The 24,160-nt window shown below is 40.9% G+C and overlaps 2 protein-coding genes across 3 annotated transcripts in view; one reads left to right on the top strand and one right to left on the bottom strand.

Annotated features, from left to right (window-relative positions):
* The window catches only part of LOC125482918 (uncharacterized protein DDB_G0281497-like), a 106,127-nt gene that overhangs the window by 57,774 nt on the left and 24,193 nt on the right, over positions 1–24,160 (top strand). The window lies entirely within an intron of this gene.
* The window catches only part of zbtb10 (zinc finger and BTB domain containing 10), a 73,488-nt gene that overhangs the window by 29,071 nt on the left and 20,257 nt on the right, over positions 1–24,160 (bottom strand). For both annotated transcript variants that reach the window (XM_048595524.1, XM_020514638.2), the window contains exon 2: positions 1,721–2,693. In XM_048595524.1, the coding sequence (XP_048451481.1) occupies positions 1,721–2,693 (973 nt within the window). The remainder of the gene's footprint in view (positions 1–1,720; positions 2,694–24,160) is intronic.

Here is a 24,160-nt window from a genome sequence, read left to right as displayed (position 1 = left end):
GGGAGTTATTTGGCTTAGAATTCCTACCATTTAACTTGTTCTTACCGTCTCAATATTTTCATTGAGTTCAGCTTCTGGTCAAAGGTAACCCCAACATGTTGATAGTATAAGGTTCAGCAACAGTAAAGCCATAGAATGTCAGGGGAAAATGGTTAGGATTCTTTCTTGTTACAGATAGTCATCACCGGTCATTAGTGTGCTCACAGCCCAAGCCCAAATGTTGTCCAGCTCTTGCTGCATATGGAGATCGATTTAGCAGTTGTGAAAGATACTGAACACTGCATTATCATCCATGAACATTCCCACTCCCCACTTTATGATGGAGGGAAGAGTCATTAATAAAACAGCTGAAGATGATTGAGCCTTGGTCATTATCCTAAGGAACTGAGGTCTCTTGTGGCAGTGGTAATATCCCTATCTCTGAGCCAGGAGGCCCAGGTTCAGGTTTCACCTGCACTAGAGTTCTGCAGGGAGGCGATGGCCTAGTGGTATTATCACTGAACTGTAAATCCAGAGACCCAGATCATGTTTTGGAGAGCCAGGTTTGAATCCTGCCATGGCAGATGGTGGCATTTGAATTCAATAAAATGTCTGGAATTAAGAATCTAATGGTGACTGTGAATCCACTGTTGATTGTTTAAAAAAAAAAAACCCGTCTGGTTCACTAATGTCCTTTAGGGAAGGAAACTGCCATCCTTACCTGGTCTGGCCTACATGTGACTTCAGTCCCGCAGCAATGTGGTTGACTCTGAACTGCCTTCTGGACAATAAATGCTGCCTAGCCAGTGACACCCCCATCCCGTGAATGAATAAAAAGAATAAAATAAGATCTCTTAACAAGGTGATTAGAAATATCTATCTCGAGGAATTGTGTCCCTACCTCTACGTCAGAAGTCCTAGGTTCAAATCCCACATGCTCCAGAGGGGTGTAATAACACCTTCGAACAAGCCAATTAGAAAATATTTACCCTGCGGAGCTGGGTCTTGTGATGCAGTGACAGGACCTTGGAGCCCCAGGGCCAAGTTCAGTTCTCACCTGCTCTCGAGGTATGAAATAAGATCTCTGAACAAGTTGATTCGAAAATATCTAATCTGAGGAACTTGGAACTGTGGTGTTTAGCCTCCAACAACCAAAGCTATCTTCCTTTGTGCTAGATAGGACTCCAACCACCAGACAGCTGTACCCTGGTTCCCAAATACTTCAATTTTGCATTAATTTCAATAGGATAACTTATTATAGGGTAGTTCAACGGTTTTTTTAATTTTGAAAGAATGGAATGGATCAAATACAAACAGACTGTGTCCAGTGGATAAGGAGTCAAAAGGTATGGGCTAAATACAAAGAACAGAAGATGATTACTGAACAGTACTGACAAGCTGTGGAATTCACCTCAAGGGTTTGTGAGGCAGCAGTTGTCTGTATTAAAGACTATATTCAGGGAAATGGAGATAAGAATAGTGTAGTAAATATGGATGAGTGCTATTAACTCAGATGTACGATAGACACTGACAAATGGCCCATTTCCTTGGCGTGCTTTCCATCAATTTGGAAAAGTGGGAAGCAGGGTGCGGCATCAACGACATGGTGGAATTGGATGATACGGTAAGAACATGGATTTGGTCAAAGTACTTTTCTGATATTGGAAGAACTATTCCATGCAGGACTGCCTTCAAGAAAAATATGAGAAAATCTAATACATTACACACACACACACAGTACCTCCAAATGAGTCAACGGGAATTTCCTGTAATCCATCCTCAGAGAATGCCATAGGTGGCTGAATCATTAAATTATCTCCAACTCCCTCTTCAGCTTTTGGTGCAACATCATATACAATTCTTCTAGTTATGTGGTTTTTCCTTCGTCCACTTCGAGGAACTGTCTGATGCAGCATTAGTTTTCCCAAATTTCCCCATGAAAAAGCAGGGCCCTGATCTTGAGGTAGTCCCATCTGCAGATCTTTTCCAACATAATCTGAAAAGTTATCTTGATTCCAGACAGAATCATTAATCTGGTAGCTCTCATTCTGGTCCATTACTGAACCCACATCAAAACTGTAGTTCTCCATTTCATATCTAGCCCTCTCTTCATGCAGTCCTCCTGCAGCACAGTTGTTCACTGCAGTTGTAGATTTGACTACCCAAGGACTGTTAGGTTCATGTTTCAGTGTAGCTACAGTGTTTTCTTTTTGGGACTGGTTGGAGGCTTTTACCTTCTCATATTGCATTATTATTTTCTCTGCTGCATTGGATTTTGTACTGATGTTCAGGGCATCCTTAATGAAACCACGGCAAGCCTGAACAATGTCTGTCATTTGTAGATAGCTTGCTACAGACATTACCTCAATTACATTCTGGCTGGTTAAAACCAAATGTCCAGAGTACATGAAATCAAGAATGACAGTGAAACCTTGCACTGCAACAACATCAAGGTGAGTTACTGTGACCTGGTCACAACTGTCGTTTGGAGTATAGCAATAGAGTGTCTTAAAGTAACGGCTGCCAGCAACTAATATATTCTTGTGGGCTTTGAAAACCTGACCCTTCACCACAATGTTGACATCACACAGAATGCCTTGCTGCCGCTGCTCATTTAGTTCCTGAAGCAGTTGATAACAATAGGAAATTTCATTTCGATCACTTTTGTACTCAGTGTACAGTTCATCTGTTGATTTCGATGTAATTGCAGACTCCTAGAAAGAGAAACAAATCATAAAAGATTTTTTAAAAATTTAAGTACAAAATATGTTCTGCTGCTAATCCTTAAGTCTTTCATCTATCTGTTGTGAAGTGAGAGCGAGCACCTGTTTGGGGAGAGCACCTGTCAAAGCAGAGAATAAAAATAACTAGAGTTTTCAACTGGATTGTTTAAGCTTTAGGTGCAATGTACAGCACTCTGCAAGTCAAATTACTTAGTTTATCGTTGCAAATCATTCCATCTTATTCACAACACAAGATTGTTGATAAAATGTTGCCTTCTGCTAAGGAAATTAACCAGAATATATCAAACTGATTCAAGGATGGAAAAAAATACAGAAGAGATTTTCATTCCATTCCTTTATGCTCAATTCAAACTCAAGCTTCATAAATTTTAGGCAGTGTGGTATCCTACTGCTAAATCCACTTGCCTCCACCTCTTGCAAGTGCACTGGAAAGTAATTGCTTCAAGTGAAGTGAAGTGTGTAGATGCTTCTGAGGATCATATTTGAATGGGGGATAAAAGGACAAAGATTTTTTTTTAAGTAAGGAGTAAGGATCATGAAAGAAACAAACAATATTCATTTGAGACAAGAGTGTATCCTGTGTGTTTAAGAAATACATAATAGCTTAGTTTCTCGCAGTCTTCAATTTTCTCCCACTCCATTTCCTTGTGAAGGCAATGGTGCATTATTAGGAAGCTAGTTTTGTTCATGCGATCAATAACTTGTCCAAAATGCTGTCTTTCTCATCTTTAATAATGTGGTACAGACTATTTATCCAATGCACTGGTGTCTAGCCTTGTTATCAATCAAAACTAATAGGCACAGCTAGTGAAAGACAGTGGATAACAACTAAGAACATAAATCAATCAGAAATAATACTTCCCTCCTTGGATGAGAGATTTTAGAATCAGTAAAAACTGACTATTCAGTCCATACAAAAATTCATTCTGAAGAGTACCTAAGAGAGGCAGAGCCCACATTTTGAAGTGTATAATGAAAATTCCCACAGTCACGTGGCATTTTTCAAAGAACCAAGCAAGTGTGCGAGCTGATCTCTCACTGTGTTTTAATTATTCACTTGTGTAAAGCAACAGTTTCATTGTTGAATATCATTTGATATTGTGCCAGAATTAATCAGTAGCTTTTTTTAAACAGTTTGAAAATACATTCAATTGTATTGGCATGGTAATATTTGCAAACGCAGTACAGAATAGTAAAAACATAAATTATTTTTATAGGATTTACCATTATTCTTAATGTGGTATATTAGCCCTGTTTTCTCCCATTCCCTGTTCCCCTCCAGAGACTTCCTACAAGCAACACTGGTGACATTGTTTGTCCAGCTTCACAACAGGCTAGTGACTACTCGTCCTTCAAAGTTTTAGCAGTTTTCTTTCATATAATGTAATATCAGTATCACATGAATTATCACAGTACATGAGTGGATAAGAATACTATTTATCCATCAATTGCATTTCCAAGACCACTACATTCTAGTTAATTCACAATAATTTGCCTTCACACATTTATAAATTTGACAAATAAATGCATTGCTTGAAATAGTAATAAAGTGAAACCTTAGACTGTCAGACAAATCATTGATATTTTACAAAACTTGATTCTGATACTAAAAACTTACAGCAATCTGAAGAATCTCAATGCAATTACCTAGAACAAGAGTTTTTAAAAAAAACAATTAATCTGAAAATCCATTCAATTTGGTTTATACACTTGCAGTAATTTTTGGTTTAGTTTGGAAAGTAAGGGAAGAGAATCTTGAGGAATTACAATTTAGGGAACTAATCAGAAATAGAATGTGTGAAGCACACTGGTATTAATAGCTTTGGTGGGAGGAATCCCAGAACACTATTCATCTCGTGCACAATAATATTTCAAGTAATGTCAAATTGCAATTACAAATTGATTTGCATCATTAATTACAAAGAACTAGTATGTACAATACTAACTCACTTATAAACGTGTTTATTACTTGGAACCTACATGTTGTGGGAGGGGTGCAGCAAAGGTCCCACCAATTCCATTCTTGAATTTCTTCTTCAGGACTGGTTAAGGAGTTTTATTACTATTTACCGATATGCCTGCAGATTATCTCATCTCGCCTTGCCAATAAACATTGCCAATACAGACAGAAAGACAATTTGTGCCCTTTCTGGGCAAGAAAAGAAAGGCAAATAAAGAGTTTTCAAAGCAAGTGATATTCCATTTGTACCAGAAGACACAGTCCACATGACAGTTTAGATGTAAATAGCTAAGTCCTGGAGAGGAAAACAAATTACACATTAGTTTTGTTTTACAAACAGTCAAAGTGCAACCACATTTTTCTGCACACATTTCAAAGTTCGTCATAGCTGGATGCCACAATTAAGAGTACTTCTGCTACGTCACCTACACTATGACTCACACTTTAAAGTAGCATCACTGTTCTCTTTCCACAAATAAACACCATCATAACACAACATGAACAAAGATGATCCAAGTTTGCATTCATCGGATTTCTCATAAGAGACAGACATTCCATCTGGCAACTAGTTAAACATACATCCTCTTCCCAAAAGCACAGCATTAGCTGCACTATTAAGGACTTTCTGACCAATCAAAGTGGGTAAACAGGATCAAAACCCTATGTAGCTGCTAATGCCTCAGTACTGAAACGGAGACCAGTGACGAACAAAATAGAAGCCAGTACTGAGAGGGGAAAAGGTCTTAACAGCAGGAGACAGGGAGTAATGGTGGAGGAGGCAGAAAGGACTGCAGATATTGGAAACCAGAGTCAAGCTGGAAAAGTACAGCAAATGAGACAAATCTGAGGAGCAGAAAGTCAATGTTTCAGTGGGGCGGCGGCGGCGGTGGGGAGGGGGTGTGGTGGCAGGGTAGATGAGATGGAGGTAGGTGGATACAAGTAGGGAGTTATTGTGCTTGGTCAGTGGGAAGGGTGGAGCAGATAGGTGAGTTAGAAGACAGACAGGTTGGAGGAGGAGAGATTTTAGAACTGGTGAAGTCCATATTTAGACCATTGGGCTGTAAGCTCCTGAGGCAAAATATGAGGTGTTGTTCCTCCAGTTTGTGTTTGGCCTCACTCTGACAGTGGAGGAGACCAAGGATGGGCATATCACCACGGGAGTGGGAGGGGAAGTTAAAGTGGATGGCAACCGGAAGGTTGGGCTGGTTGGTGCATGCAGAGCAGAGATGCTCCACAAACCGGTCCCAGAGTCTACATTTGGTCTCTCTGACATAGAGACCACACCAGGAGCAACGGATACAGTAAATGAGGTTAGATGAAGTGCAGGTGAATCTCTGCCGGATTTGGAAGGATTGTTTAGGGCCTTAGACAGAGGTGACAGGGCAAGGGTGGGGGCAGGTGTAGCACCTTCTGCAATCGCAGGGAAAGGTACCAGGTGTAGTGGAGGGGTTGGTGGGGAATGTAGAGCTGATGAGGGAATGACGGAATGAACAGTCCCTGCAGAAAGTGGACAGGGGTGGGGAGGGAAATAGCTTTTTGGTGGGGGCAGGGTCCAATTGTAGGTGGCGGAAATGTTGGAGGATGATGTATTGTATTCGGAGGTTGATGGGGTGGTGTGTGAAGACTAAGGGGACTCTACCTTATTGTCATTGGGAGGGGGGTTTGAGAGCAGGAGCGCAGGAAATGGGGGAGATGCAGTTGAGGGCATCCTCAACAGAGGAGGGGAAACTACGGTCCCTGAAGTCGGAAGATAGAGCAGAGTTGTTTTTTGAACTGGAGCCTGTGACCAGCAGTGTTCCACAAGGATCAGTTCTGGGTCCTCTTTTGTTAGTTATTTACATAAATGATTTGGATGAGAATATAGAAGGCATGGTTAGTAAGTTCACGGAAGACACCAAAATTGGTGGCACAGTAGACAGAGTAGAAGGTTTTCGAAGATTACAAAGGGATCTTGATCAAATGGGTCAATGGATTGAAAAATGGCAGGAGGAATTCAATCTGGATAAATGTGAAGTGTTACATTTTGGTACAACAAACAAGGGTATGGCTTATGCAATTAATGGGAGGGCCTCGGATAGTGTTATAGAACAGAGAGACGCAAGAGTGCAGGAGCATAAATCTTTGAAGTTTGCGCCACATATAGACAGGGTGGTTAAAAAGGTGTTTGGCACGCTTACCTTCATTGCTCAGTTCTTTGAGTAGGGAAATCATGTTGAGGTTGTACAGGACGTTGGTGAGGCCTCTCCTAAAATACTTTGTCCAGCTCTGGTCGCCCAGTTATAGGAACGATGTTATCAAGCTGGAGAGGGTTCAGAAGAGATTTACCAGGATGTTGCCAGGTATGGGAGTTATAAAGAAAGGCTGGATAGGCTGGGACTTCTTTCACTGGAGCATAGGCAGTCAAGAGGCAGCCTGACAGAAATTTATAAAATAATGACAGGTATAAATAGGGATTATGGAAGTTGTCTTTTCCATAGGATGGAGGATTTCAAGACCAGGAGGCACATTTTTATGGGGAGAAGAAAGAGATTTAAAAAAGACATAAGAGGCAAATGTTTACAGAGGGTGGCTCACACGTGGAATAAAGTTCCTGAGGAAGTGTTGGATGCGGGTACATTTACAACATTTAAAAGACATTTGGATAGACACATGAATAGGAAAGGTTTGGAGGGATAAAGGTCAGGAGCAGGCAGGTGGGACTAGTTTAGTTTGGGATTATATTTGGCACGAACTGGTTGGACCACAGGGTCTGTTTCCGTGCTGTATAACTCTATGACGCTATTACTCAAGTAATGCAAATTCGTAAAGAGGGAAGGATACTCCCTGGTTCTGAGACATCTCTGAACAGCCTTCTATGAAGCCCATGAGCCCAAAGGAAGTTGTTACCAACAGATAGGAGGAAGAATCCTGACAATAACTTTTCCAATACCATTTTTTTTTTTAAAACTGTAATTGTTCCCCAAAGACACTGCCCTTGATATCAGGGCCACATTTCACAGGGTGTGGTATCAAGAATCCCTAGCAAAACTGGAGTCAACGGGAATCAGGAGGAAATTCTCCATTAATTAGTCATACCTGGCACAAAGCAAGATGGTTGTGTTTAGAGGTCAGTCACCTCAGCTCTCGGACATCTTTGCCCAAGTTCCTGAGTATAGTGTCCTTGGCCCCACAATCCCTTTAAATGCTTCAACAATGACCTTCCCTCCACTTAAAGGTCAGAAGTGGGGATGTTCACTGATGACTGCACAATGTTCAGTACCATTTGCAACTCCTCAGATAGTGAAGCAGGCCATGTCCAAATGCAGCAAGACCTGGACAACGTTCAGCTCTGGGTGACAAGTGGCAAGCAACATTTACGCCACACAACTGCCCAGCAAAGAATCTCCAACAAGAATCCATTTTCGTTCATCAGAAACTAAAATGAACCAGTTATATAAATATTGTGACTAAAAGATGAGATAGTGGGAATTCTGCAAAACGTAACTATTGTCCTGAATCTTTAAAATCTGTCCACCATCAATAAAACAGGTGGAATAAGTTTGCACTTTCCTGGATGGGTGCAGCTTCAGCAGTACTCAAGGCTTGACACCATTCAAAACAAAGAAAGCAATGTGTGCTTCACCACATCCACCAACATCAACACGCACTCCCTTCACCAGCAAGGTAGGAGAGCAACATTAGGTATCTCCACCTGCAAGATCCCCTCCAAGGCAAAAGAAAATACCATCCTAACTTGAAAATATATAGCTGCTATTTCACTGTCACTGGGACAACATCCTGGAACCCCCTAACAGCACTGTGTAGCCACTTAAATAATGTATGAAATGCAAGAGACAAATTTTGAAGACCAAATTCCCACGAACAACAACGTGATAATGGCCAGGAAGTCTCATCTGGCAAAGCTGATTGAGGGACAAATACAAGTCAGGACTCTCAGAATAACTCCTCTGCTCGTCAAGATTGTCTACACCATTCCAAAAGACACCACCTCCAGCATTGCGGCGCTCCCTCAGCACTGAACTGAAGAATCAATCTTGATTTAGTATTCAAGTCCTGATTTGAAAACGCATCATTTTGGCTGAGAGGTGACAGGACTACCAACTGTGTCATGGCTGACACTGATGACACAAACTGATGAAACACCAGGGGCAAGGAACCAACAGCAACATGTCAAAAAAAGCTTCATCTCTAAAATTAGAAGAATATCCTGCATTTTTTGTTTTGGATGACTGGTGGTGAAAGGAGAAGAGGCAATCCTTGCTGCTTTGCACATCAGCGAACTGACCCATACACAGTTCCAATATCAGTCCCGTTCTATTTTTATAAGGGCTGGAGTGATCTTGTTCAAAGCCACGTACCACAAGTCCAGGTTTGATTAGATAAAATTGACAACTTCTTATAAATCGTTCCCACTTCCAAATGCAAGTCTCAAGCTACAGGGAAGTTAAAGCAAAATCAATTTTAAAATGTCTTTATTTAGAAGTATTTATAGAAGAGAGATTAGATTGAAGGGGACTATAAAAATGGAATTTAAAGCCATTAAAAAGGTACTATGCTAACAGCTGCCAATTTATTTTAATTTACACAACATATTGTTTTAATGATAGTAGGAACTGCCGATGCTGGAGAATCTGAGATAACAAGGTGTAAAGCTGGATGAACACAGCAGGCCAAGCAGCATCAGAGGAGCAGGAAAGCTGACGTTTTGGGCCTAGACCCTTCAGAAAATTCTGCAGAATTTTCTCCACCTTGTTATCTCGTACAGTTTTAATGCTCTTTTTAACAGAAGAATGTGAAAAGGCAACATTTCTTTTAAAAAAAAAAGGATACGGGGAAGGGAAAGAAGAAAGTAGGAAGTAAGACAGTCTGACCAGAATTGAAATATTCACATTGTTAGCATGAATGGAAACCCTATTTAGGGTCTTTTAACAGTTGCATCATTACTTATAGAAATTAGTTTTAGTTCAAGCATTGCTTCAACTCAAAACTCGCAAAATTACCCAGCCCAGGACCCAGTCCTCTGGACCTGCAACATCAAAATTTTATAGTTATGAAACCCAAGAGAATGTGGAAGAATTATGGGAAAATTAATTGGAACTGCAGAAAATAAGAAATCGAAAGTGTAGATGACCATTCAGTCCATTGCCCACGTTTCACATTTCCGATGAACCTGGCTGAGCATAGTATAGTACAGTAATTTGTTAGATGGATTTATGAAAATACAGTAAAATGTGTATAAATCATCATAAGCTGATGCCATTATTGCAGGGCATTCGGATAGATTCAAGCTAATCAGACAGAATCCAACATAAGGCCATAAGACCATAAGACATAGAAGCAGAAATTAGGCCATTCGGCCCATTGAGTCTGCTCTGCCATTCAGTCATGGCTGATAAGTTCCCCAGCCACATTCTTCTGCTTTCTCCCCATAACCTTTGATCCCCTTGATAATCAAGAACTATCTACATCAGTCTTAAATATACTCAATGACCTGGTCTCCACAGCCTTCTGTGGCAGTGAATTCCATAGATTCACCACTCTCTGGCTGAAGAAGTTTCTCCTTATCTCCTTTCTAAAAGGTCTTCCCTTTACTCGAAGGCTGTGCCCTCGGGTCCTAGACTCTCCCACCAATGGAAGCATCTTCCCAACATCCACTCTGTCCAAGCCATTTAGTGTTCTGGAAGTTTCAATTAGATCCCCCCTAATCCTTCTAAACTACTGACTCAACCTGCAAGTTTACTTTGAAAGAATCCTGGTCTAGAACTCCCATGTCTCTTTGCACTTCAGACTTCTGAATTTTCTCCCCATTTAGAAAATAGTCCATGCTTCTATTCTTCTTACAAAAGTGCATGACCTCACACTTTCTCACATTGTACTCCATCTGCCACTTTTTTGACCACTCTCAAGCTGTTTAAATCTTTCTGCAGTCTCCCCACCTCCTTAATACTACCTGTCCCTCCAACTATCTTTATATCATCTGAAAACTTAGCTAGAATGCCCACAGTTCCTCCATCTAGATCATTAATGTATAAAGTGAAAAGTTGTGGTCCCAACAATGACCCTTGCTGCACACCACTTGTCACTGGCTGCCATCCTGAGAAAGGCCCCTTTATCCCCACTTTCTGCTTTCTGCCAGACAGCCAATCTTCTATCCATGCTTGTACCTTGCCTCTAACACCATGGGCCCTTATCTTACTCAGCAGCCTCCTGTGTGACACCTTATCAAAGGCCTTGTTGAATTCCAGGCAGATAACATCCATTGGCTCTCCTTGGTCTAGACTGCTCGTTACTTCCTCAAAGAATTCTAGCAGATTTATCAGGCATGACCTCCCCTTGATGAAACCAAGCTGACTTTGCCCTATTTTACTATGCACTTCCAAATATTCAGAATATTCTCATCCTTTACAATGGACTCCAAAATCTTAACCACGACCGAGGTTAGGCTAATCGGCCTGTAATTTTCCGTCTTTTGCCTTACTCCCTTTTTAAACAAGGGTGTTACGTTAGCGATTTTCCAGTCCTCTGGGACCCTCCCTGACCCTAGTGATTCCTGAAAGATCACCACTAACACTTCCACTATCTCTTCAGCTATGTCCTTCAGAACTCTGGTGTAGTCCATCTGGTCCAGGTTATTTGTCCACTTTCAGGCCAATCGGTTTTACTCACACCCTTTCCTTGGTGATGGCCACCATACTCAGCTCTGCCCCCTGACTCTCTTGAATTTTTGGGAGATTACTCGTGCCTTCCACTGTGAAGACTGATGCGAAGTAATTATTCAGTTCCTCAGCCATTTCCTTGTTCCCCACTACTATCTCTCCACTGTCAGTTTCATGGTTGTGTGAAAGGGAAATCATGTTTGCCAAATCTTTTGGAGTTGAGGAATCATAGAATGCCTACAGTGTGGAAATGGGCCATTTGGCCCTTGGATCTCCAAAAGGCATTCTATAAGGTCCCAGGCAAGATAAAGGCTGGTGGACTTGAAGGTGATGTAGTACCATAGATAAAAGATTTGCTAAAGACTGGTGAGCTTTTCCAGCAACTTCTGTTTGTGTTTCTGGAGTATCGTGCACAGTCTTGGTCAGCTTATTTAAGAAAGGTAGGCCAATGCATTGGGAGGTAGGCAGTTCAGAGATCAGAAGCTGGATCTCTTCAAAGTCATCAACACAAATTGTAAATATTGGAGGCCCCAAACCACTGATCCTTGTAACTGCTCTGATAGGTACAGCTTGTCAACTGATAGATTATTCTCCATTTATTCCTTACTCTCCACTTCGTATCTGTTAACGAATCGTTTATCCACGGTACTACATTAGCTTCAAGTCCACCAGCCCTTATCTTGCATGGGACCTTACAGAATGCCTTTAAATCTTCAAAAAAATTGTCAAACAGGATTCCCTGTTGACATTATTTAATAATATACGTGGAATAAAGGATTAACCATACCAATACTCCAAACAATAGCTATTAAGCTTGAGTGCAAGCAGCAATCATGACATGGGATTGAGCCCTGATAGAAGAAGGCATCAGCAAAGCCCTGCTCTACAATGCTTATGCACGCATTTTACATGCAATAAAATGTTAATAGTTTGCACTAGGCCTTCAGTTCAGTCCTCATATGTCTTGAACCCCTTATGATGTTCCTCCTAATGATGGCAATAAGCAGTGATCATAATTAGAAAACAAAAACAGCAAAAGGTGAAGGAAAGGCTGATGGGAAACCCAGAAAGCAGGTGAGGAATTTTGAGGCCAGCCCAAAAATAGGACCACAGAGAGGAGAAAGCCCGAGTAGAAGCCCAGCATCAGAGAGCAGTGGGCTGCTCCTTTGCTAAACTTCAAGTGCATTAAGAGTTCCTTAATAATAAGATTCCAAAGTTGAAACAATTGCATTGTCTGGAAGTTTCTAGCTTTACCATCACGGTTGGAAACCTAGTCTTGACATACCCATGCATCTGCAGCACTTAACCTTACAAATGGTAGAAGTCAGAAGTTTGGAAGATGCCATTGAAGGAACCTCAGCAAGTTGCTGTAGGACATTGTGTATGTGGTAAAGCTGCTGCTTTGTGACCGCAGTTGGGGGAGTGAATGCTCAAGGTGGTGGATGGGCTGTCAGTTGATTGGGCTCATCAAGTATATTGTGAAGTGATGTCAAATTGGCCAATTGGCACGAGGAGGAAAAGTATTATTTAAATGGAAATGGGTTCAGAATTCTGAGTTGCAGAGGCAACAAGGTATTTTCACAAGTTACTAAAAGTTGGTATGCAAATACAGCACAAAATCAAGGTAGCCAATGGAACTGGTGCCCTTTATTATGAGAAGAATTGTACAGAGAAGTCAGGATGGAAAACAGAGTTTAAGTTTCGAGTCCAGTGACTGTTCTGTTAACTCTGCTTCCTCACCATAGATATTGCTGAGGTTGAGTAGCAATTTCAACTTCTGTTTCAGATTTCCAGCATCCATTGTTTTGTTTTATTAAAGTAAGGATGCTATCCCTTCAGTTGTGCAGAGCACTGATGAGATTACATTGTGATACCATGTGAAATTTTGGTCCCCTCAGTTAAAGAAGGATGTAAAAACATGGATGTGGTTCAGAGGAGACTGACTAGATTAATACCTGAACTGAGCAGATTGCGTTGGGAGAGAAGGTTGGACAGAGTTCATTTTTGCTGGAGTTGGTAAGAGTGGGGGCTGACTTGATTGGTGACTAAGACCCCACCTGAATGACCTTAACAAGGTGGATGTGGGAAGGATGATTCCTCATATGGGTAGTCAAGAACTACGGGGCATTAATTTTTTGCAGACGAATCTGGAAAGGTTTTTTCTGAGGGTGTGTGACTTTGGAACACTGCCTCAGGTGATGGAGACAGGCTCATAGGCAGATAGATTTCTGTTAGGCAAATGAACCATAGGTTATTATGGGTGGATGGGAATGTGGAATTCAAAATATAATTATATTATGTATTCATCTTATTGCATGGCAGAGTAAGTTTGAGGGAATGAACAGCCCATTTCTGCTCCAACTTCATGTCTGTATGTATTGACAAAGTTCACTCAATTAAGTAGTACCTGCCCTCTCAATATATCAGATCTCGGATTTGATTTTTTTCTTCACATGTACTAAGATACAGTGAATAGTATCATTTTGCATGCTGGCCAGACAAATAACATCTTAGACAAGTACCTTAGGGTAATATAACAGAATGCAGAATTGTGTGTTACAGGTACAGAGAAAGTGCAGAGAAAGATCAACTCTATTATACGAGAGGTCTGTTCATAAGTATGGTAACAGCAGGGAAGGAGCTGTTCTTAAATCTGTTGGAAAGTGTTTTCAAACTGCCGAATGAGCGGGGGGGGAAGACAGTATAACTGGGGTCGAGGGGTCTTTGATTATGTTGGTTGCTTTCCCGAGGCAGCAGGAAGTGTAGATGGAATCAATGGAAGGAAGGCTCATTTTGTAATGGACAGGGCCGTGTTCACAATTCTCTGCAATTTCTTGTGGTCTTGGGGCAGGGCAGTTGTCACAGCAAGCTGTGATGCATCCAGATAGAAAACATTCTATGTTGCAACTATAAAAATTGGTAAGCGTCATTGTAGACATGTCAGATTTCCTTCCTGAGGAAGTAGAGATGTTGGTGTGCTTTCTTGACTGTAGCATTGACGTGAATGAACCGGGATAGATCATTGGTGATATTTACTCCCAGGAACTTAAAGTTCTCAACCACCTCCACTTCAGCACCATTGATTCAGACAGGGTGTCCTCCACGCCACTTCCTGATATCACTTCTGATCTCGGACGGGCGAAGGAGTGTGCAGAACTACGGAAGGTCTTTCGAACACATCCTTACCCTCTTGCAATTGATCAAAATAAAACTTGGTGCAGTCAATTACTGCCTCCCAATTATTTACTGTAGATGACGTGGATTTTCTGTTAGCCAACTGTTATTCCAATATCGATGGAAGTTACACATGCCGACCTTGTGCAATCCCCACCATGACGGGCTCTAAAAGAACTGCACAAGGAATTTAAGATTCAGTTTAGCAGTTCCTTTGCATCTAGAGCCCTCCAAAATTTCCATTTAATTCAGAGCACTCAGAGGGTTCTGATGAAATGAAATCAAATTGTTAGTCAGGAAAAGTTAAACTATTAAATACACACACTAACTCCTGTAACTGCTGAAGTGACCCCCTACTTACCTCACACCATCCCCATGTCCACTTGCTATTTTATACCCAAACAGCCCTCTGCCCTCTCACGACCCAGTCCATTTGGCTCTCAGCCTCTGCCCCACCTGACAGCCGACCCAACTGGCCTCAGTCCACCACCCAGAGAACCTCAAATATCAACGAGCGTGGCAATATAAATTAGGCTATTAAACAGATTCAAAGTGAAGAGCAAAGGATCTCTGGAGGATCCACAGAAAAGAATAAAGAAACGCACTGAAGAAAATAACAAGAGGTTACGTACAATGAAAATAGAATTATTCTGGAGTTACATTAAGGAACAGTGAAAAATGTAGTTATACCTATAAAGATGCAAAGAGGTTTGAAACTAAAACAAGTGTTAAAATAATAATCATTCAGAATTATTAATTCCTTCAAATATTCACAACAACGACATTCCCCAAAGAACGTTACCCTAAGCCAAGGACCCCAATATAAGAACAAAGTCATGGACAGATTGGAAAGGGCTCAAACTGTATGAAACTCCAGGGACTGGTGGCTTTTATCCACAGTACTGAAAAAGATGTAGGAGGCAGAGCGGTATGTGATGAAAAGTAATTGGAAATTAAGATGGTACTGGGAAAAAAGAAAAAAGAAAGCAAACGAAGAAGGATAAAACATACATCACTCACCTCCCACTGTGTAAAACAATTGAAACAATTAAGAATAAACTTAATTACAGTAACTGAATAATAACTACTGAGCCAGTAAAGATTCAAAGAGGGAAGTTGCTGTCTTACCAACTTCTTGGAAGAAGTGAAAGGTAACTGGCCGACAGCATGTCTATCGTTTGGTGTATTTATGTAACAGACATCAATTGATAGATTTCAACACAAGCATGAAAATGATTAAGAAATGAGCATAAATGTCATAAAATGAATGCTAAATGAATGGGGGAGGGCCATTCAACCCATTAAGCATGTTTCTCTATTTAAGTAGATTATGGATAATCTACATCTCAATACCACTTACATTTATATTCACAAAATCAACCATGGATCAGTGATAGCATTTATGCCTCTAAATCAGAAGGCTGGGTTCTCAAATCCAATTTCAAAAACTTGAGCACTTTCAGCACAGTACTGAGATACAAGTAATTCTCCGATAACACGCTAAGTTGCGTTTTTGCGTGACCTCACGTTTTAGGGAAATCGCTACAGAAAATCGCTATACTGTACAGTCGAAAGTCTGCGTTATCGAAAGTGTCCACTATTCATCAATTGCATTACAGCCAATTCATGTTAATGAAACACGTGTTATAGCAGAAATACCTGTCGTGTTATATTGATAGAGATGCCTTCTCCCAGATAAGATAATAAACCAAAGCCCTGTTTGACATTGTATGCAGATGTCAAAATTTCTGTGATAATATCCGAACAGCAGTGGAATTTATCACAGCACCATCTCCAAGAGTTATTCCTCAACCAATGCCTAAAACATATTAAAAGCCAAAAGAACTACATGTGCTGTAAGTCATCATGCTAAAACATAGTATCTGGTCATTATCTTAACACTGTTTATGGCATCTAGCTGTGCACAAATTGGTTGTCATGTTTGCTATTATCACACACAGTATCTTTAATTTGAAATACACTTAATCGGGGTGTCTTGAGATCAAGACAGATATATAAATCCAACATCTTTCTTTTTCGATAAAGATATGTCAGCCAGTCTTAATATCTCGAATTGACCCAGTCTTTAGGAGGATGGGGGAAGCAGCAAAGAGAATTTGATATTTTCATTACCCTGTGCTTAGTGATATGATTTCCGAATTTCACTCCTGAATGACATACTTGAATCAAAATTATGCTCCCTTGATCTGGATTACCCAGAGGAAAGAGCTCAAATGAAAACAGAAAATGTTGGAAATATTCTGCAGGTTTGGCATCAAATGCACAGAAAAAGGTCAGAGTTATATTGTGACTTTTTGTTTGTTGAGAACTGAATGCAATAGCTCAGATAAGAGAAGCAACAAAAGGAACTGCTGAATAGCAACAGTGGGAGGTAGGTATTGAGGCCACTCCAAGTTTCAGTTTACAGATTTATCAGAAAATATACAGTGAAATTGAAATTGTAAGAACAGAATATTATTTGAAAAATATTTTCAGAGTACAGGATAAAGGAATACAGGTTCAAGCTAGCAGGAAGATGAATTTAGACCTGTTGTAAAGAAACTCTTCAGCTGCTTCATCAACGACCTTCCGTCCATCATAAGGTCAGAATCGAGGATGTTCGCCGATGATTGCACAATGTTCAGCACCATTCACGACTCCTCAGATACTGAAGCAATCCTTGTTAAAATGCAACATGTGGACAATATCCAGGCTTGGGCTGACAAGTGACATTCGCGCTGCACAAATGCCAGGCTATAACCATCACCAATAAGAGACAAATCAATCAACCACCATACCTTGACATTCAATGGTGTAACCATCACTGAATCCCCACTATCAACCCTAGTGGCTATCGTTGATCAGAAACTCAACTAGACTCACCACATTAACACAGTGGCTACAAGAGCAGGCCAGAAGCTAGGAATACTGCGGCGAATAACTCACCTCTCGACTCCTCAAAGCCTGTCCACCATCTACAAGGCACAAGTCAGGAATATAATGGAATAGACTCCACTTGCCTGGATGAGTGCAGCCCCAACAACACTCAAGAAGCTTGGCACCATCCAGGACAAAGCAGCCCGCTTGACTGGCAGATCATCCACCAGCATCCACTCCCTCCACCATTGACGGTCAGTAGCAGCAGTGTGCACTACCTACAAGACACACTGAAGAGATTCACCAAAGATTCTCAGATAGCATCTTCCAAACCCATGACCACTTCCATGTGGAAGGACAAGGGCAGCAGACATATGGGAACACCACCACCTCCAAGTTCCCCTCCAAGCCACTCACCATCCTGACCTGGAAATATATCGCCGTTCCTTCACTGTCGCTAAGTCAAAATCCTGGAATTCCCTCCCTAATGGCATTGTGGATCAACCTACAGCAGGTGGACTGCAGTGGTTCAAGAAGACAGCTCTCCACCACCTTCCAGGGATGGGCAAGAAATGCTCACCAGCCTGCAACGCCCACATCACACAAATGAATAGAAAAAAAAACTCTTATTGAGTGTGAGACTGCAGAAACAATTATATTCTCAGAGTTAGGTATTGAAATGGAAAGAGTTGCCCATCTCTCTCAAAAGGCAAAGTAATTTGGGCTAAATAGCCTCCTCAGACAAATTTGCCATGTTAATTTAAGTTTATGCAATGACCAGCCTGCCAATCAGAAAACGGCTAAGCAAAATATTTCATTCATTCCACTGTTTCAATAATCAAAGGGTGTAAAAGGAGTTGCCTTACACAAAACATTGCATAAATGTTATAAACAAAACATACTACACTCAGCTATTCATTTTTTTTCTCAATGTACCTTAGGTACCACTGTAAATCAAGTAATAGTCATGAACTTCCACAGGAAAAGAAAATTGAGCAAAGTGTAAAATAAGACATCTGTTCATGACCATCGATCTTTCTTAGGTCTAAAAAAGTATTATTTCCTTGGAGTATAGTCAATGTTCCTGCACAACTCTAGAGTACAGAACTCAGTTTTATATATATGTCTATGACACTGGGCTTGATAAACTCAGGCACCAAAATCGCTGACTCTAGCTTGGAAAACTGCATCTGTTGCAAGATATTACTGTAATAACCTGACAAAATATTAGGAAATCTCTTTGCTATTCTTAAAAGTTTCCAAAGCAGCTTGCTGGTTGGCTCAAAAACACAGGACAAGACCGATACTTCTGCCAAGGACATGTCTCCTGGACCTTCACGATACGCTTGGATCTCATAATCCATACACAAATCAATTATTTAAGAAAATGTTAAAAAATATGCTCAAGAGAGGACAAAGAGATAGAGCATTTCTTTTTAACTTCAGACAGGAAAGAGTTTTTCAAAGTGATTCATGCTGATCAGTTTTCTTTAGAAGATTAGCTAGTTTCCTTGCACTTCAGTTAGTTCAAGACGATAAAAGGATGCTACAAGTAATCTGGACAGCAGACTGCAGCTCCCAACTGCAGAAAAAAATGTGTTCATCCATCCATGCGTCCTCCAAGACACGTAAACCATCTTCAGCTGTCACAGCTTATAAAACTATTCCTATCAATTTAGCTTATATATCATATTAAAAGTTTTACTTCTGAATAAATCAGTCTAAAAATCGTTTACAACCTCACGCTTGTACCATGTCAATATTTATCGATAGAAGTTATATTCTATTCATATTGCTAACATATCCCCTGTTGACCCTGCAAAGTCCTCCTCATTGACATCTGGGACCACCCTGGCACAGACATACCTGACAGACAACGTCCCAGACACCACCATCACCATCCCTGGGTATGTCCTGTCCCACCAGCAGGACAGACCCAGCAGAGGTGGCACCACAGCGGTATACAGTTGAGGGAGTTGCCCTCAGAGTCCACAATACTGACTCAGCACCCCATGAAGTCTCATGGCTTCAGGTTAAACATAGGCAAGGAAACCTCCTGCTGATTACAGTGTATCGTCCTCCCTTGGCTGATGACTCAGTACTACTCCATGTTGAGCAACACTTCTCAACTGTGGGGGAGTTCGATATCCACCTCCAAGAATGACTTGGCAGCAGGTCTATTGGCCGAGCTGGTTGGGTCCTAAAGGATGTAACTGTTAGACTGGGTCTGCGGCAGGTGGTGAGGGAATCAACAAGAGAGAACGACACACTTGACCTCATCCTACCAATCTGCTGGCTGCAGATGCACGTGTCCATGATAGTATTGGTACAAGTGCCAACAGACAGCTTTTGTGGAGTTAAAGTCCTGTCTTCACATTGAGACTATCCTACATTGTGTTGTGGAGCACTACTACTGTGCTAGAAGGAACAGACTTTGAACAGATCTAGCTAAGTATACTGTGGCAAGTAACTCAACTCCTGACTCCCCAGATCCTGTCCACCATCTACAAGGTACAAGTCAGGAATGTGATAGAATACTCTCCACTTGCCTAAATGGATGCAACCACCTTCTCAAGGGCAACTAGGGACAGGAAATAAATGCTGGCGAGCCCGCAATGCCCACACTCCATGAGTGAATTAAAAATGTCAAATAAATACATGCATATACATGGCATATTTCATTACGAGAAATCTCGCAGCAGTTTTAACACAAAGAACAAAAAATGTTCAAAGCACTATCCAAGAGGAGCAAGTATTTATGACTAGTTGTTTGTTAATACAAAACTTGAGTATTGCTGAAGACTTATGTCCAACTTTTTGCCTTGCAGTCAACAGGAAAATTTGCAAGAAATACCAAAGCAAGGGAAAACAATATTTATACTGTATGGGGGAAGTGCTAACTGATTGATGGTTCAGTCGGATTAATAGAGGCATTAGCCATAGAGAATGCACCAGTTAGTTCTGAATTATAGTTACTTGCCAAGCTTTGTTTAACTTTTAAATCAGCAGGTCAACTCTGACTGGTCAAGACATTGCCCTGAGAAATACATTAGGGAATGGCTGACATGATTTGTTCCGTTGAACAATATGCAATGTGTCTGCAACAGGCATGGCCCTGTTGGGGTGTGGGTCCGCCTGCGCCTGTGCATGCGCGTCTATGCCTGTGTATGTGTCTGCATGCGCCTGTGTGTGTGAGAGAGAATGTGCATCCGTGTGTACACACACACACACACACACACACGTGGCCATTCAAGAGCCCAAGTGACAATCCTGAATTGGAAACACTTCGAAACCTCACAGCAATATTGGATGCAATTCTGTAATTAGCTTATACCATCTAAACAACCTTCAGTATGCAAAATGTTACAGTCTATGCATCAATTTAATTTTAAAAAAATCCCATTTTCCTAAGAACAGTCTTCCAACAGCAAAGAAAATCTAAAGGCATTTTATAAGTATATTCAGGGTAAGAAATTAATTAGGCAAAGATCAGAACCTGTCAGGAACCTAAGACAACGTGCGTAGAGCTGGAAGTCATAGCTGAGGTTTTAAATACGTACCTTGCATGTGCATTCAGCTTAGAGAAAGGTGCAGATAATGAAATCAGGGAGGGGACTGTAATATACTGAATAAATTAGCATTGAGAGGAAGGAGGTGTTGACTAAGGGACTGTAAAGTGGATTGAAATGTAATGGGTTAACAGCCAACTGGCCCTCAGAGCATGAGTCAGGTACCAAATTGGTACTGATTCAAACCGTTTCTGCTAAAGCAAAACTGTGTCATAAACAAGACAAACCATTGATTGGGCTAAAAGGATAATGCACGTATGAGCTGAAAAGAACGGGAACTCAAGACGAACACTGCAAGAAGACTACAAACAGGTGGACCTGAAAGAACCTGGTCAGTTCTCAGTGAACAGAAGTATCATGATCCAACTGTTATAAGTATATAGATACAGTATAATGATCTACGTGCATGTTAACTGAATAAAACGGTTAACCGAACGAACTGTTCAGAAAGTCAGATCAATCAATGAAGGTGATTTTAGTGGGCGTCAAAGTGAATAAATACACAGGCCCAGATTAGATGTGAAAGTCAAGGACAGGGGCTCTGACATTAATTTCAAGACCTCTCTGGCCACAGGAGGGGTGCCAGAGGACAGCTAACATTATTCTAGAGTGGGAGAGATAAATTAGGAAATGTCAAGCTAGTAAGTCTACCATCCGTGGTCGGGAAACTACTGGGGAAAATATAACCACTTGGAGATTAGTCGAGGACAGTGAGTAAGGCTGTCACGGAGAGGTCATGTCTAACAAACTTGATAGAATTTCTTTAAGGAGAACAGGGTAATGCATCTACATGGAGATAGTAAGAACTGCCGATGCTGGAGTCAGAGATAACACAGTGTGGATCTGGAGGAACACAGCAGGCCAGCCAGCATCAGAGGAGTAGGAAAATTGACCCCAAGGGTCCTGAGCCAAAACGTCAACTTTCCTACTCCTCTGATGCTGCCTGGCCTGCTGTGTTCCTCCAGCTCCACACTGTGTAGTCTACATGGACTTCAGTAAAGTTTTTCACAAAGGTCTTGTTTGAGAGGGTAAAAGGGCAATTTGGCAACTTAGATACAAAACTAGCTCAGTGACAGGTTGGTCAGAACGGCAGAACAGTGGCACATGGAATTCAATCCTAAAAAATGTAAGGTGATGCATTTTGAGAGGACTAACAAGGCAAGGGAACACACATTTATTGGTAGCACCCTAAGAGGAGGATCACAGGGATCTTGAGGAATATGTCCACAGATCCTTGAAAGCAGCAAGTAGGTAAGGAAATTAATATGGCATATGGGATGCTTACCTTTATCAGTGTTAGCACAGATTATAAGAGCAAAGAGGTTATGATGGAGCTGTATATAATGTCAGGTATGGCACATTGATTGCTGTATGCAGTTTTGTTCACCATATGAGATGGATGTGACTGCACGAGAAAAAGTGCAGACAAAATTCCCCAGGATGCTGTCTTGGCTGAAGTGATTCAGCTACGAAGAGAGATTAGATAGGCTAGAGTTGATATCCGTAGAGCAGAGAAGGCCAAGGTAGGACCTGATTGAGGTGTACAAAGTTATGAGGGGCACAGATAGACAGAAACTATTCCCCCTTAATTCAAGGATCAATAGCCAGGGGATATAGATTTAAGGGAAGGAGCAGGAGGTTTGAGGAAATTATTTTCACCAAGAGGGTGGTGGGTATTGGAAACTCAGATGAGGCAGGAAACCTGAATATATTTCAGTAACACTTGGATCAGCACTTAAAACACCATAGCACACAAAGCTACAGGCCAACTGCTGAAAAATGGGATTAGGTTAGACACTTCATGACAAATGCACACACAACAGGCCAAAGAGCCTTTTATCATGCTGTAAAATTCTGACTCTATGACTATAATTCTACTTGAGCTGCCAGCTTCAAAGACTTGTGCACGTACATATCCAATTGTCTCTGTTCCTGATCCTCTTCAAAACTGGTCTATTTAGCGCACAATGTCTCTCTTCATTCACCCTATCAAATTTTATCAATTTACTGTCATGGCCGTACGTCATCACATTTCACCAGTATGTCTCCCTAAACCTGAAATTTGTTACCAGCCTCTTGACGAATTACAATGAATTTCATGCCAGTTGCAAATTTTGATATGATAATCTGTGTATCCAAATTCAGATTATCAAGATATATCAAAAAAAAGCAAAGACATAATACCAACCCCTTCAAAATAGAGTACTATAGATTTTTGCTTCCTGCCTCCTTTTCTTTAACTAAGGGGATAGATTTGGTACTTCCCACTTATATGGAATCTTTGTTGAATCAGGAAAATTTTAGAACATGAACATCAATGTATCAACTACTTCTTCAGCAGAGATGACTTAAGACCTAGGATGAAGTCCATCTAAACTTGAAGGCTTGTCAACGCACAGCTCTCTCAGCTTGCTTTGTGAAATTACAACCACATGCATAGTGATACCAAGTTCCTTTCTCCCTTCAACCTTCTAATTTATAGCTATTACTGGAATTTTGTTTTAATCCTCAATTTCCTATTGTCTCTCCATTCTTACGCCAATTTCTTCCTCCTGATTAACCTTGTAGTCATTCTCTCCCTTTCTTTATATCCTGACCAATCACTGGACCTATCACTCATCTTTGCACTATTGCCTCTTCCTCAAGTTTGATACTTTTCCTAACTTCTTCAGTTAGCCATGGATTGAGTTTTTCCTTTAGAATTCTGTATGAAGGATACACCACAGTATTCTCAAATGAATGTTTAAAGGCTTGCCACTGTGTCTCTATTAATTCATCTCCTAGCCTACTATACCAGTTCAGTTCAACAAGCCCAACTTTCATGTCTACATAGTTGCCCTTACTTAGTTTTACAAAGTGCATCTTATACTCAATCTTCTCCTTTCAAACCAATGTAAAATTTAATCATACAGACGTCACTGTTACCCAGGGGTGCCTCTACTTTCCTGTTATTAAATAATCCTGTCACACTACACAATACCAATCTAATACAACCTGCTGTCTGACTGAGGAATAGACTTAAGTCAAGTATATCCCCAAAATGCTGACATTTACCATTGTATCTTGTAGACACTTTTATCCATTAAAATAGAGCCTTCCCTGTGTATGGGTTTCCTTTGTTTCAGCATTGTTGTATAGAAATCATACAGAATAGGTACGACTGCAGCATTTGCATTTGCACCACATGCGCAGTCTTAGTAA

The sequence above is a fragment of the Rhincodon typus genome, chromosome 4, assembly GCF_021869965.1.
Source record: "Rhincodon typus isolate 14 chromosome 4, sRhiTyp1.1, whole genome shotgun sequence".
In the NCBI taxonomy this organism is placed as follows: domain Eukaryota; kingdom Metazoa; phylum Chordata; class Chondrichthyes; order Orectolobiformes; family Rhincodontidae; genus Rhincodon; species Rhincodon typus.
This window is presented reverse-complemented; position numbering and strand designations above follow the sequence as displayed.